Source organism: Bradysia coprophila (assembly GCF_014529535.1).
Source record: "Bradysia coprophila strain Holo2 chromosome X unlocalized genomic scaffold, BU_Bcop_v1 contig_79, whole genome shotgun sequence".
NCBI lineage: Eukaryota > Metazoa > Arthropoda > Insecta > Diptera > Sciaridae > Bradysia > Bradysia coprophila.
The window spans coordinates 1,477,751-1,490,198 of record NW_023503370.1 but is presented as its reverse complement, the minus strand read 5'-3'; the positions used below and the strand labels follow the sequence as shown (position 1 = coordinate 1,490,198).

The 12,448-nt window shown below is 35.9% G+C and overlaps 3 protein-coding genes across 10 annotated transcripts in view; 1 reads left to right on the top strand and 2 right to left on the bottom strand.

The window, feature by feature from the left end:
* Positions 1-12,448, top strand: part of LOC119070437 — a 106,086-nt gene that overhangs the window by 57,272 nt on the left and 36,366 nt on the right. The gene's annotated exons all lie outside the window — the stretch shown is intronic.
* Positions 1-12,448, bottom strand: part of LOC119070433 (probable multidrug resistance-associated protein lethal(2)03659) — a 37,720-nt gene that overhangs the window by 13,933 nt on the left and 11,339 nt on the right. The window lies entirely within an intron of this gene.
* Positions 5,577-11,254, bottom strand: LOC119070435 (probable multidrug resistance-associated protein lethal(2)03659). 2 transcript variants are annotated; one of them, XM_037174778.1, is made up of 14 exons: positions 11,057-11,254; positions 10,769-10,999; positions 10,491-10,698; positions 10,218-10,440; positions 10,003-10,159; positions 9,470-9,951; positions 8,411-8,985; positions 8,113-8,342; positions 7,675-8,050; positions 7,459-7,609; positions 7,142-7,375; positions 6,747-7,064; positions 6,462-6,685; positions 5,577-6,247 (listed from the first exon to the last, which is right to left on the bottom strand). In XM_037174778.1, exons 1-14 carry the CDS (start codon positions 11,134-11,136, stop codon positions 5,825-5,827), a joined length of 3,912 nt encoding a protein of 1,303 aa, XP_037030673.1. In that variant the 5' UTR covers positions 11,137-11,254; the 3' UTR covers positions 5,577-5,824. The 2 variants fall into 2 exon arrangements, with proteins under 2 accessions (XP_037030673.1, XP_037030674.1); XM_037174779.1 differs by having other exon boundaries at positions 10,218-10,698.

Sequence of the window (12,448 nt, the reverse complement as noted above, 5' to 3'; positions counted from 1 at the left end):
ATCGAAGGTATGGGAGATAATATCATGGTGAAACATTCAAATATATTATACAGTGGAGGCTCGTATTTCATAGTTTTACCCTATGCATTCGAACAGAAGAAAATTTGGTTCGATTTTTGTTTTCATGTTGTTGTTTTTTGGACAGTTGTAAATGTCCATTGGACGTTTCCACGAACAATATATCTATTTCCTTGTTTTAAAAAGGAACGCGTCAATAATTAAGCTTTCGACTTTCAGAAAAACACAAAGGGAACCGGTTTCTGTGGATGAAACTTTAAATAATTAAATACTTATCGATATCATGATATTAAATAGCGAATACGATTTTAAACTACGAACGTAGTCTAAGCAGAATACGGTCAGTGGAAAAGTTTGGTTTGATTTAAATGCGTGCGGGTTGAGAATCGTTCATTACATGAAATTCATGAACTTTCGACGGTCGTAGCATTTAAATTACATAATTCGGAAAAGAGAAAAGGCTTCGACTCAAAATTTACCTTGATTTTTCACTTTTTCTCGCTATTTATGTAACAGTTATTGACAAAATCGTTCTTCCCATCGAAATTCATGAACTTTCAGCGCTCACAGCATGAAAAATCCATTACAAAAGTAATAAAAGTTTCGGCTTCGACTCGGATCAGCAAAATTCACACGAGAACTCTGCTTTTCAACTGTTCATCTGTCACGCAAATAACCATTACATAATAAGGGAATTTTAGTTGATCCGAGGCGAGTCCAACATAAGTGATGAGCTAGCTTGCCAAGTCAGCTAGGTAATAGTTAAACCATATTACTATCAATCTACCAGCTATTCTCAATGCGACTTTTCATAAAAAAAAATCAGAAATATTCTTGAGTAGGTGGATGTAGATCCCACAATTGCGAACTGCTTTACAGGACGACAGTAAAACTATTCTTAAAAATTTGTATTCGTCAGAGGTGCCGCAGACTCGTTTAAATTTCATAGAAATTGTGTTTTTTCATAAATTTGTCTGCTGTATTCCTGAAAAACAGCAACAATTTTTCTCAAACTATATCTGTCTCTTCTAGCGCCATTAAAATTTACATGAAGAAACCACGACAAAGTAAAGTTAACCAGGCAGTAGCGCTGATTTGACTAGGGACCTGAATCTAGTAGCCCTATATTTTTTGCGAATAAAATTTTTCAATTGATGTCAGTGTTCATTTGAGTTCATTTTCATACAGGTTATTAGGTCCCTTATTTGACGTTTAGAAAATGAACCGCTCCTGTCTGGTTTATTTTACTCTGCCGTGAAGAAACCCATATTTTCGATGTTTAAAAGCCTATTAAAAAGTTCCTCTTGAAAATGTTATGACTATCGTATCGTATGTTAGCAGAGGAGGTATATAAAGTATGAGTCAAAAGGAAATGAACACAACCTTTTCTCTTAGTCAGACTCTAAGTGCCAAAAATTCGTTGAGTTCGCAATGTTGTGGCAACTCGATTTATTCCGAAAATGATTACACAAGAAAACACAAGAAAATTATCAAATGAAGTTCAAGGATTTTTTTTACAGCTGGGGTTTATCACTAAATTACATGTTTTACAATGGACCATTGAAAATATATAAACTTCCGAAACGAGCGAACATTAAATTTTAATCTCTGTTCTGCAGATGCTTGGCCACGTGACCCATGAAATATCGATTGTCTTCTGTATCGTAACAAGCGAAACCGAACAATTAATTTGAGTTTTTGATTAACAAACTACACAAAAAAAAAAATTGTTGGTACCGCTCAGTACCGCACGTTAATTTAGGAGTTCAATTGCTCAAACATTAAACACTATAACAGTTTATCATAAACGTTAAATATTACGCTCGTGTCTGTACATATCTACAGAAATCAATAACATATTCAATTAAAAAACCTTGAAATTATGAAGATTTTTTTGTTTTGTTTTACTTTAACGAATTCTGTCAGTAAACATTGAAAAATTATTTTTTAATAAAATTTAAAGAAAAAATTGAAGAGGAAAAAAATTGCTCGATAACTATTTGTACGATGTTTATCCATGCAACTCACGCTTATAGTTCTATCACACACCTAGCCTTAAAGAAACAAAAATCTTATCCGCGTTATAGCGAACAAAGTTAATATTACAGCGTTAACAGATGATGGTCGACTAAATGAACTAACTGAAACTGGAAATAATGAACTGAAGAAACCATAAAAGCTGTTCAAATATTATAAGATAAGGCCAACTAATTCAAAAACAATTTACTATCGCCGAAAAAACGCACACATATGGTTAATATTCACAAAAAACAAATTATTTGTTACCAAATGCGATTGATTATTTCGTTCATTCATTTTTTTTTCGCTTGTTTCGCTCGCTCGTTTTTATGATGGGTTGTTTTTCGGCAATTTCTTAGAAATTATAAGCAGGAATTAATGATATTTTAAGGTCAAAACTTACGAATACTTTGGATCGATTTTTGCTAGGGGATTTTTTTTTTGTTGATTTTGTTTTTGCTTTCCGTTTTTATTATTCTCGAACTGATTCCAATTGAACCGATTTTTTTTTCTGTTGTTCTGCTGAGTGGTATTCTCTATGGTCTCCTTTAATTTTGTTCTCATACTAGCTCTGAACATTATAAACCTTCCACTTTCTTTTTCTTCTAGTTTTGATAGGATCTAAAAAATTGTATTTAGTCCATAATAATGATAAATGGCTTTATTTGCAACTATTTCTCTTCTATTTACAGGTACGTAACAAGAGTCAATGGTCATTTAATGAAAATTAACGAATATTTTTGATAATATGTAAGTATAATTCATTGTTGTATGATTCACTGAATACTTTTATAGTCTTTCGTTAAGCTTCAAAGTTTGAGTACAACTTTCGAAATAAAAAGTTCTCGTTTTCGTCATTGGACACCGTTCTTGGTTTCTTGGTTTTAAAAAAATCTCTACTCCCAAGTATTTCAAAATATCAAACAATGAGAGTATAGCGTAGCATAGACTATTTTGAAAAATCGGTTCCTCAAATATTTCTTAAAATTTCTAAAAAAAAACAATTTCTTAAATTTAATGAAAATTTTCTAATTTTGTCCAATATTTTCCAAATTTCTGAAGGTGCTTTCAAATAATTTTTCAAAAATAGTACAGTCCCTTTATAGACGACACTGTAGACTATATGGACCTCGCTACTTCCATGCTCAAACACTACAAAAAATCGCAAAATATTACCCTAACATCTCCTCTCAAATACGACGTCCAATGAGTTCATTATAAATGTTACGCTCCATTCAATTAATTTCCGAAATTGACTGAGATAACATTCAGAAAATTATTCAATTTAATCAAAAGTGATTCAACGTTTAAAATTGAATTTGAGCGAAACAGATTTTCATTTGGACATTTCAGGCTGACTAGGTTGTGATAGTCAAACAAGACATGTTGACAAAAAAGCTATTTGCTCACGAAATTCGAAACTTTTATAGAACTTTACCGAATAAAACGCTTTGACAACGATGAAAGTGAACTGTATGTGTATATGTATACACAATCATATAGCTTCATCTAAATACAAAATGTCAAAAGATTACACAAAAGCCATACAATCGTCACAGAGTCTGGAGACCATTAGGAAAATACGATGTAAAGCTGTTGGAAAACAATAACGCAAAAATGTGCTACAGAGAGTTTCGTACGCTTTTTTCCCTACAAAGACACGTTTTCTTTATCGGAGAAAAGTCGTTTGAAACATTTTAGCGAATCCTCTTGGTATGAATAAATTTCGTCTGTAAAGTTCTTGATGAACGATGAAATGGTCGTTTTGTTGTTGCGTAATGAAGTGCTTTTTTCACTTATATGAAACCATAATGTGCTTGTGTGTAAAGCTTTTCAATAGAACCCATTGTAAACGGACAAGATAAGCATTTTCAATAAAATCTTGGTCTATAGGCTTTCAAATTATTTATTATCTTATTATGGGAAGAAACGCATGAAACATGTTCGAAGGATCAGGATGAAATGAATTCTGAGCACATTATTGATTGGATCTCGCATTTGAACGTGAAAATTGTTGGGCGTCGGATATATCATAACTGTGAATATCATAGAAGAATGACTTTGACGATTATAAATCAGTATCATCAGTACCCTCCTTGGCCATGACTAATAATAAAGTTTCTAGTTGAAACTTGAAACCCTTTAACGTGGAGTTTTTGAGGTAAATTGGAATACACTTCCGAAAATTCGAAAATTTCCCTATAATTTCGGAATTCTGTTTTCTTTTCAATCTTATAAAGTACAATCCGACTTAGTTCAGAAACATGAAAAACAACTAAAAAAAAGGCCATAAAAACTGCTCTATGGAGGGACTTAGATCTTTTTTAGAGAAACATATAAAACGTGATGAAAAACTTAAGAGAATTTTCGAGAATTTAGTTCCCCCAAAAAAAGGCCTTGCTTCAAAAACTAGATTCGTCGACACAAAATAAGACGAAAAAATCTTGCAAGATAGAATATGAGGGTCAAGGCCCCTAGCAGTTTCGGTATTGTTTTAAAATGTTATTTCCGTAGTAGTTAATTGGCAAATGAATAAGAAGAAGAAGAATAAGAAGAGCAACGGAAGACTTTACACTCAAAGTTAGAATTTTGTTTTAAAAATCTGTGGGCAAAAGTTTCTGATTCAAGCTTTTCTAAGCATTGGGCTTTTTTGGAGGGATATTCGCTAAAAAAAATGTTTAAGAGAGCGTGGCGATCTAGAATAAATTTGAAATCTTTGAAAACTTATACCTCGCACTACCGGTATTACTATTGTAGCTTTTACCGATACAAAGTAAATCTAATTTAGTTTCAATTAACGTTTTTTAATGGACTTGATGATTTTTTTCACCATTTTTTCATTGCAAATTAAAGAGTACAGACCCATTCAGAGAGACTTAGAGACGCTGCAAGTGTTATGGTGGCTTCAAAAATCGAGGTTTTACCATTTGGTCCACTCAATGAGTGAACCACTCATACTCGTTAATAGTGGTGTAATACACTGCAAATTCAAAATTAAACGTACACCAACCTAACCAAAGGCAGCTTGCTCGACTCACTTTATTATAATGCAAGAATACGTTGAAATTTTTAATTCATTGGTTCATCCATCGAAAATTCAAATTCAGAAGCGCTCTTACGGCTTGATTAGTCGTGCGTGTCACTGGTGAAACTGTATATAATCATTAGTATGCTTATATGAGTGGACCAACTAGTAAAGCAACTGATGTAACCAAATGTCGATGTAAATTTAGTTGAATTGAACTGTTTCTAACTTTTCAAATAGAATTGAATTAGAGAGGCGTACGAGTCTCCCAAAATAGACCATTAGTACTGACCTGCATTTATGTTGTTGTTCTTTTTTTCGCATTGTTTCACAACAAATAGTACAAATGGATACACCAATCAACGTTGATTATATATCCTCATCGTATATGCGCATAAGGCAATATTTAACCGAAATTAATGAAGAATTGTTATTGCTGTGAATGAAATTCGATGTTACGTTTTTTTAATGTTGAAATTTTATTAAAACGAATTTATGATATGTTGTTCTCCCAGCTTGTGAATGGTTGTGTATACAATACAGTATTCGGTTGCTTCAAATCAGACATTTTTTTGGTTGTTTAAATTGGCTTTAGAGCAATTTATAAACCAGTTTTAATCAATTAAAAAAGATGTTCTGATGAATGAATTTTACGAACAAAATGCTTGTTTGTTAAGCCACGTTGTTAAATTGTTCTACGAACGAAAGATCAACGTCGGACAGACAGCGAGCGATCCTCCGTTTACTAAATTAATTGCAAATTCAATCAAAACTTGATTTTCTTGCCAGATTTGTTAACATTTCAATTCTTGCCGGATCATGACAATATTTCCGCAAATATCCGTCGGTTTTCTGTAGCAACACGAGCGGTCTATCCAGCTCAACAATGCGTCCATTTTCCAACACCAAAATCCGATCGGAATCCATGATATTGTACAGTTGATGAGAAATTGTCAATACGGTACAACTGTTAAAGTTAAGTCTTATTGTCTCTTGGATGAGTCGATCGGTTTCCGGATCTACGTTGGCTGTCGCCTCGTCACTTATGAAAATCTTTTTATTTCGTATGATTGCGCGGGCTAGCGAAATCAGCTGTCTTTGACCCATGCTAAAGTTTAAGCCGCCCTGGACGAGTTTGTAGTCGAGTCCACCGGGTAATGTTTTGATGAATTCTTTCATTTCAACCTGTACGTAAATGATTTTACTAATGGCCCCCCGGGAAATGACTTCTTTACTTCTTTACAATGAGCACCAAAACTCCGTGGTTTTAACCGCTCATGTCAGAAGCAAAATAAATTTGGCAAAATAGAAAGTTACAAACACGAAAGTAGTCTACCATTTGTCGTTTGGAAATTGTTGTGAAATGGATCAATGAATCAATGGATATTACATTACTAACCTGATTTAATGCGTTCCACAATTCAACATCTGCTGCTTCACCAAATGGATCCAAATTGAATCGCAAAGTGGCGGAAAACAAAATTGGATTCTGTGGAATATACGAAATGTTTTTCCTTAAATCGTGCAGTCCCAATGTGGTAGTCAAAATGCCGTCAATGATTATTTCGCCGCTATACTCTTGCATTCGAAAGATGGCTTCGATTATTGATGATTTGCCAGCTCCTATCGTAAAAAAAAAAAGTTTAGCGTTCAGGCTTGGACTATAGGAGCCTGTGTACGTTACCAGTATAGCCGATGATTCCAATTTTCTCTCCAGGATTTATTCGAAAATTTATATTTTTCAATACCAATGCGCGACTATTCGAATACTTGAAATCAACATTTTTGAATATAATTTCACCATGCGACGGCCAATGTTTCGGCGGATGATGATCGGAAGGAATGTTCAGTGGTGGTTCTGATTTGATTTTGGTGTATTCGATGATTCGCTCCACCGATGTCATTTCGTATTCTATTTCTGTGGAATCACGAGTGCCCCATTGGCACATTCCAATCAGGTTGATACAGTGAAGCAGAGCAAAACCAAAATAATTACTTGATGCTGTGGATGCATAGCTTATTACATAATAACCCCGTTGTCGTTTGCCATTGTTATTAAGATTAGGATTAAACATTTACCGCTATCTCCATATAAAACGAAAATGAGTGCACATATTCCAATATATACCAGGCATATACCGTCCACCCAAGCAGAAAATGCTCGAGCAGTCATTGTTTTCAAGTACGTAATCGCAGTGTTAAAATCCAAATGGGCGTAAAATTCTTCCTGAAGGATGTTGTCCACATTAGATATTCGGATTGTGGAAAGGCCCTGAAGCGTATTGTTAACGTAGGAATATAGTGGTCCCAGGGCTGAAAGTTTTGTGACAATTGACAATGAATAAAAATGGTTTATTTCATCTCAACGACAGAATGTTGATCTGAACTGAACTTACAAATCGATTCAATCCGTTGCACGCATTTGGTCGTGTTGGTGAATACATAACGCAATGCACAGAAAAATATCGTAATGATAGTGGATGGAACAAGCAGCCAACAGTCAACCGTCAGTACCATTATAATGGATGATAGTAATTCAAGTGTAAACTGAAAGTGTATGATTGAGTGACTCAGAACAATCAAGTGGCTACAGGGAAACTTTGAATGCTTACAGATAGAAATTCAATTAGGGCTTGGGGTAACCTCGTGTCGATGTTCAGCAAATCCTTAGAAAATCGTTTCAAAATCCATCCTGTTGGATTCGAGTCGAAAAACTTCATTTTAGCCCGCAAAACGCTAAGAAACAAATCGTCGTGTAATGCTATCGATGCACTCAAACATAATTCAAAAAACTGGAATGTCCGATAAACAGTTGCAACCGCTAAGGCTGCCATCAAACCGCAGTTCAATGAAACAAACGGGGAATTTTCGTTGAGCCACACATCAGCATCTTTAGTGAGCACTGTATCAGGTTCATTGCTGCTATTATAAGTCCTGAGGCTGAACGTTTTAATTTTAGACCTTGACAATGAGATCTCCCAACTAGTTCTGAAAAGGGGAAGAAACGTTTTACTTAATCCGTTTGTAGCTCTGTCTACCAATTTCCATACGCAGTGTTCCAGCTTGATATAAAGTAATCAGTGCCGCCCGCAAAGAACTGCGAAATAATTAACAGGAAAGCTACCAACACCAAGAAATGCACACTGCGAATTGATTTAAAGTAGAATTTGTACACATCGACTCTAGATCCTTCATATTGCTTTTCAACGTTCCTCACATTGAAGTTGTCATCACCCAATACGGTTAACAACGATGTCAGGGACTTTTGAGTCTGATATTTCTGTTAAATTTCAGTAAGTTACGAATTATTAACGTGTTAGTGTCAGACCCGAACAAGATCCTACTTACCGCGTCGGTAGTAACAACGTCAGTTGCATTCAACCGACAGAATGAAAGCAATCCCTTATTCTGAATTTCCTCAAATGTTCCGTCCGCCTCGATCCGGCCGTCTGACATTACAACCAAATGCTGTGCATATTTGAAATATTGCAGCTCGTTCGTTACGATGATACGAGTGCGCCCTGTTAAATACTCTTGGACACAGTGCTGGACAATGTACTTTCCAATTTTAAAGTTGACAGCAGCCAGTACATCATCAAAAATGTATATGTCGGCATTCTGATAGACCGCTCTGGCTATACTGATCCGCGACCGTTGTCCACCGCTCAGTGTGAATCCACATTCACCAACCAGTGTCAAATCTTTGCGTGGCATTCGTTCAATGTCATTTTGGAGGCAACAAACTCCGATCACATTTTGGAATTTCTCTTCGTCGAACGGTTCGGAGAAAATAATGTTTTGCCGAACGGTTCCCTCAAATATCCATGGCATTTGCGATGCATAACTGACCTTACCATAAATTTCACAGAATCCTTTTTTTATGTTTAGTTCGCCAGTGACCGCATGCAGTAGAGTTGACTTTCCTGTTAATTAAACACACAATTAATGGATATCGAAACCATTTCCACCGACTGAATTAGAATAAGAAATTATGGGACGTTGCAGAGCATAATGATAATTCAAATGAACATAAACATTCCAACGAAAGGTGGCCAGTACCTGTACATATAATATATTGATTAATATCGATGATTTGTTATTTTGAAAGAGATACACATAATACCGAAAAGGTAATGGGTAATGGGAACATTGCACTTTAAGCATGAGTGATACTTTAAATAGAGTATTGAAATGGGACGGTGTATTAAACAAATTTAAGCTTAGGTTATCTTACAGTTCGAAAAGAATTCACTGTATGAGACCAACGCACTGCTGGAATTAAAGTAGACCACACACATTTTCCCTTATTCTACATATATGTCAGTGAAGCTTTTTGCCAGAAGTGCGATGGCCAGACTCATGTTTAGCTCAAAAATGACTAAAATTTCTGCGAAAAAAAGTAGAAACCTGATCCTACTGGTCCGATCAACGCACATAGCTCTCCCCTTGCAACATTCAAACTTGAATTAAATATTCCAGCCATGCGATTGTTACCGGCACACCATGTCGACGTTACATTTTCCAATTGAATCGCTATCGTTTCATTGCTTTTTTTCGGAAAAACTGTCCTATTCAAAGTTGCGTCACTGTCGCCATTTTCGATCCAAACGTTTCTGCTCATCTCCTCATTCAGCAAAAACTTCTGTATTCGTTGTATAGCCACATATCCTTGACCACACTGTATCAATGCGAAGGGCCACTGCCACAACATTGACCAATTAAGTAAGTTGAAGAAGGCGAATATTATGAATTCCTTATGCGGCGTAATGAGTTCTCCAAGATATAAGTAGGTCACTATACTAACGAGTATTGATAGTCGAGTTAGTAATGACAGCGTCACGAGCAGAGCGTGAATTCGTTGCAACGATTGAATGAGGACCATTTCTGAGCTATCAAGCAATGTGAACTGGTGTGCAATTGAAGTTGATCTAGTGAATTACCTTCTAACATTTGTTATGACATCCTTGGAAACATGCTCCATTCCGAACATTTTAATAACTCGAATACCAATTATTGTTTCGTTCATGAGTCTTACTCGCTCTTCCGTTTGTCTCGACAATTTTGTTTGAAGTTTAGTCGCTTTTCGTGACAGAAACGCTGGGTACAAAACATAAACGTTGTACGAATGTTCAAATTTTCTGTTAGGTATGGAAACCTTGCAATGGCATAAAGCATAACAGAAGCGAACAGCCGACTACACCAGCTACACCAATTTCTCGATAGATAAAATACGCAAATATTACGCTTTCGACGGGACCTTTCCAAGTATGATGTAGGTGCTCAAATGTCCGACCAAATTGGTCCACGTCATCAGCCATGATTTTAATGACTTTACCATTTAGACTTTCATAAATTGAACATAAGGAAAGTCGTAATACCTGCAGCAGTTACGAATGAAGGCCAAAAATATTACCGAACGGACACATACCTTTCTGTAGACGAGACCAGTCAAACCAATCTTTATGTGGGTTGCCACTTCATGAACAAAGATCATGTAAGGGTGGCAGCTCATAGCCGAAATAGTCAATGACAAAAGCAATCCCCAAGCGTACATTAAACCAATTTTTGTGGACATTTCTGGTTTCGTTTCCGTAAAAAAGTCTACCAATCCTCCGAGACACAATGAGTGCGAGATTCTGCCATGCAGCCAATTAAATCTTATTTGAAACTTGACTTATCAATTCAGTCATTGAATAGCTAATTCACCTCATTGCGATGTCCAATGAAGAATAGCAAATGCACCGAAATAAAACGGGCGCGGCGAAAGTTTTGCAAAGTAGCCGTAACACACTTGGCCTCTTTGTTTTCATTTCATCAGTCCACAACCGGATAAAGTCTTCGGTAATCCTTTTGCTTTCTAATTCACTTTTTACTTGATAAATGTCTTCAGGCTTTAAAGTTCCCTTTGTGCCAAGTTTGTATATGTCCTTTATCCACCTATTCAGTAAGAATATTTGAGAATGTCCGGATAAAATTTAATTTGATTTTTTGTACCAGAATGAAAATTTTGATAGAAAATTTGCATGCTTTTCCGGACTTTCTTGAAACCGTTGTCTGTTGCCAGCGCTATTCATATTTAAGTGAACCGTACACTTCTTTGTTCGTCGGGTATACCAAAACTGCCGTGTAAGCACAATCCAGAGATGAAAGATCTTTGGTAATTATTGTTTTCATTCAATACAGTAAATTCTTGTGTCGATTCGTCTTAAAATCTTGTCTGCAACTAGGCCTACTAGCTTCTCAACTCTAGGTTGTATATGTTGGGGAGGTAACACCAACCGCCGTTTTATTAGAAACACTACGTCTGAAGATTTCACATACAAACAAAATCATTACGGTAACGACAATCATCATGACAAAGCGACAAAGCTTACTATGATTTCATCAGCCTCCGAACATTTTCTATGTTCATGCTAGAAACAGTGCTATGGTATACACCAATCGGAATGCCCAGAAAAATTTCAAATTGGTTTAGACTACGAGGTATGTATCTTGTAGTTCTTTATTGAGATTTTTTGACTTTGCCTTCGGCTCAATTAATTTGAAGGAAAAGAGGTTGATGCCAAATGTTTCCATCTAAAAGAGCACATGTTGATCTCCTCGTGCACAATAAACAAATGAAGTTTTTCCCATTGAAGATCCCAAAGAACCTCTGTAAAGTCGAAAACACACGAGCAATTCTTTTTTTTTCCCCTAAGTTACAGTCAAAGGCAGTCAATTTTCAGCATAAATAGCTTCAGCTGTTTTTCAGCTGATCCATACAAACAATCACAACCGTTTATACGTCTTTATACGGTTTTACCACTATCATGCGTGTGCGTGTAGCAGCTTCAACCGTATGAACAAGGAAAACCAGTTTTGATTGTATGTGTGGATCAGCTGAAAAACAGCTGAAGCAAATTTATACTAAAAATTGACTGCCTTTGACTGTACAATGTTTGTTTTTATTTATTTAACAAAATTCAAATTTTTACAAGCAAAATATTTCGTTTAGATTTTTAGACGGCGGAAGCGTACCCAAGATTGATGCAACGTTTCCTCGTTGAATTGCTATTCCTAGCCGTTGAAAAAGGTAGCTTGTTGCTCGTTTCTCTTTCGTTACTTCTGTAATTTTGCTACCGATTTGTTATAATAATATATGTCCAATTTTTCCGAAAACTCCAGTCGTTGCGGATGACACTGGTACAAAAATGAAATGATCTCTTAAATGGTCGTAATTTTCCAGTTTTTCATCCTCTGCTTGTTTTGCAACATAGCCAATTTCGCGTGACGCTCTATTGACATATGATTGAGCGAAAGTGTCTGAACAGGTGTAATCCCAGAGCAGAGATTTGCCCCTCGTCCAAGGAACAAGACTGAGACCATCAGGTTTCTTGCCATCGGGTG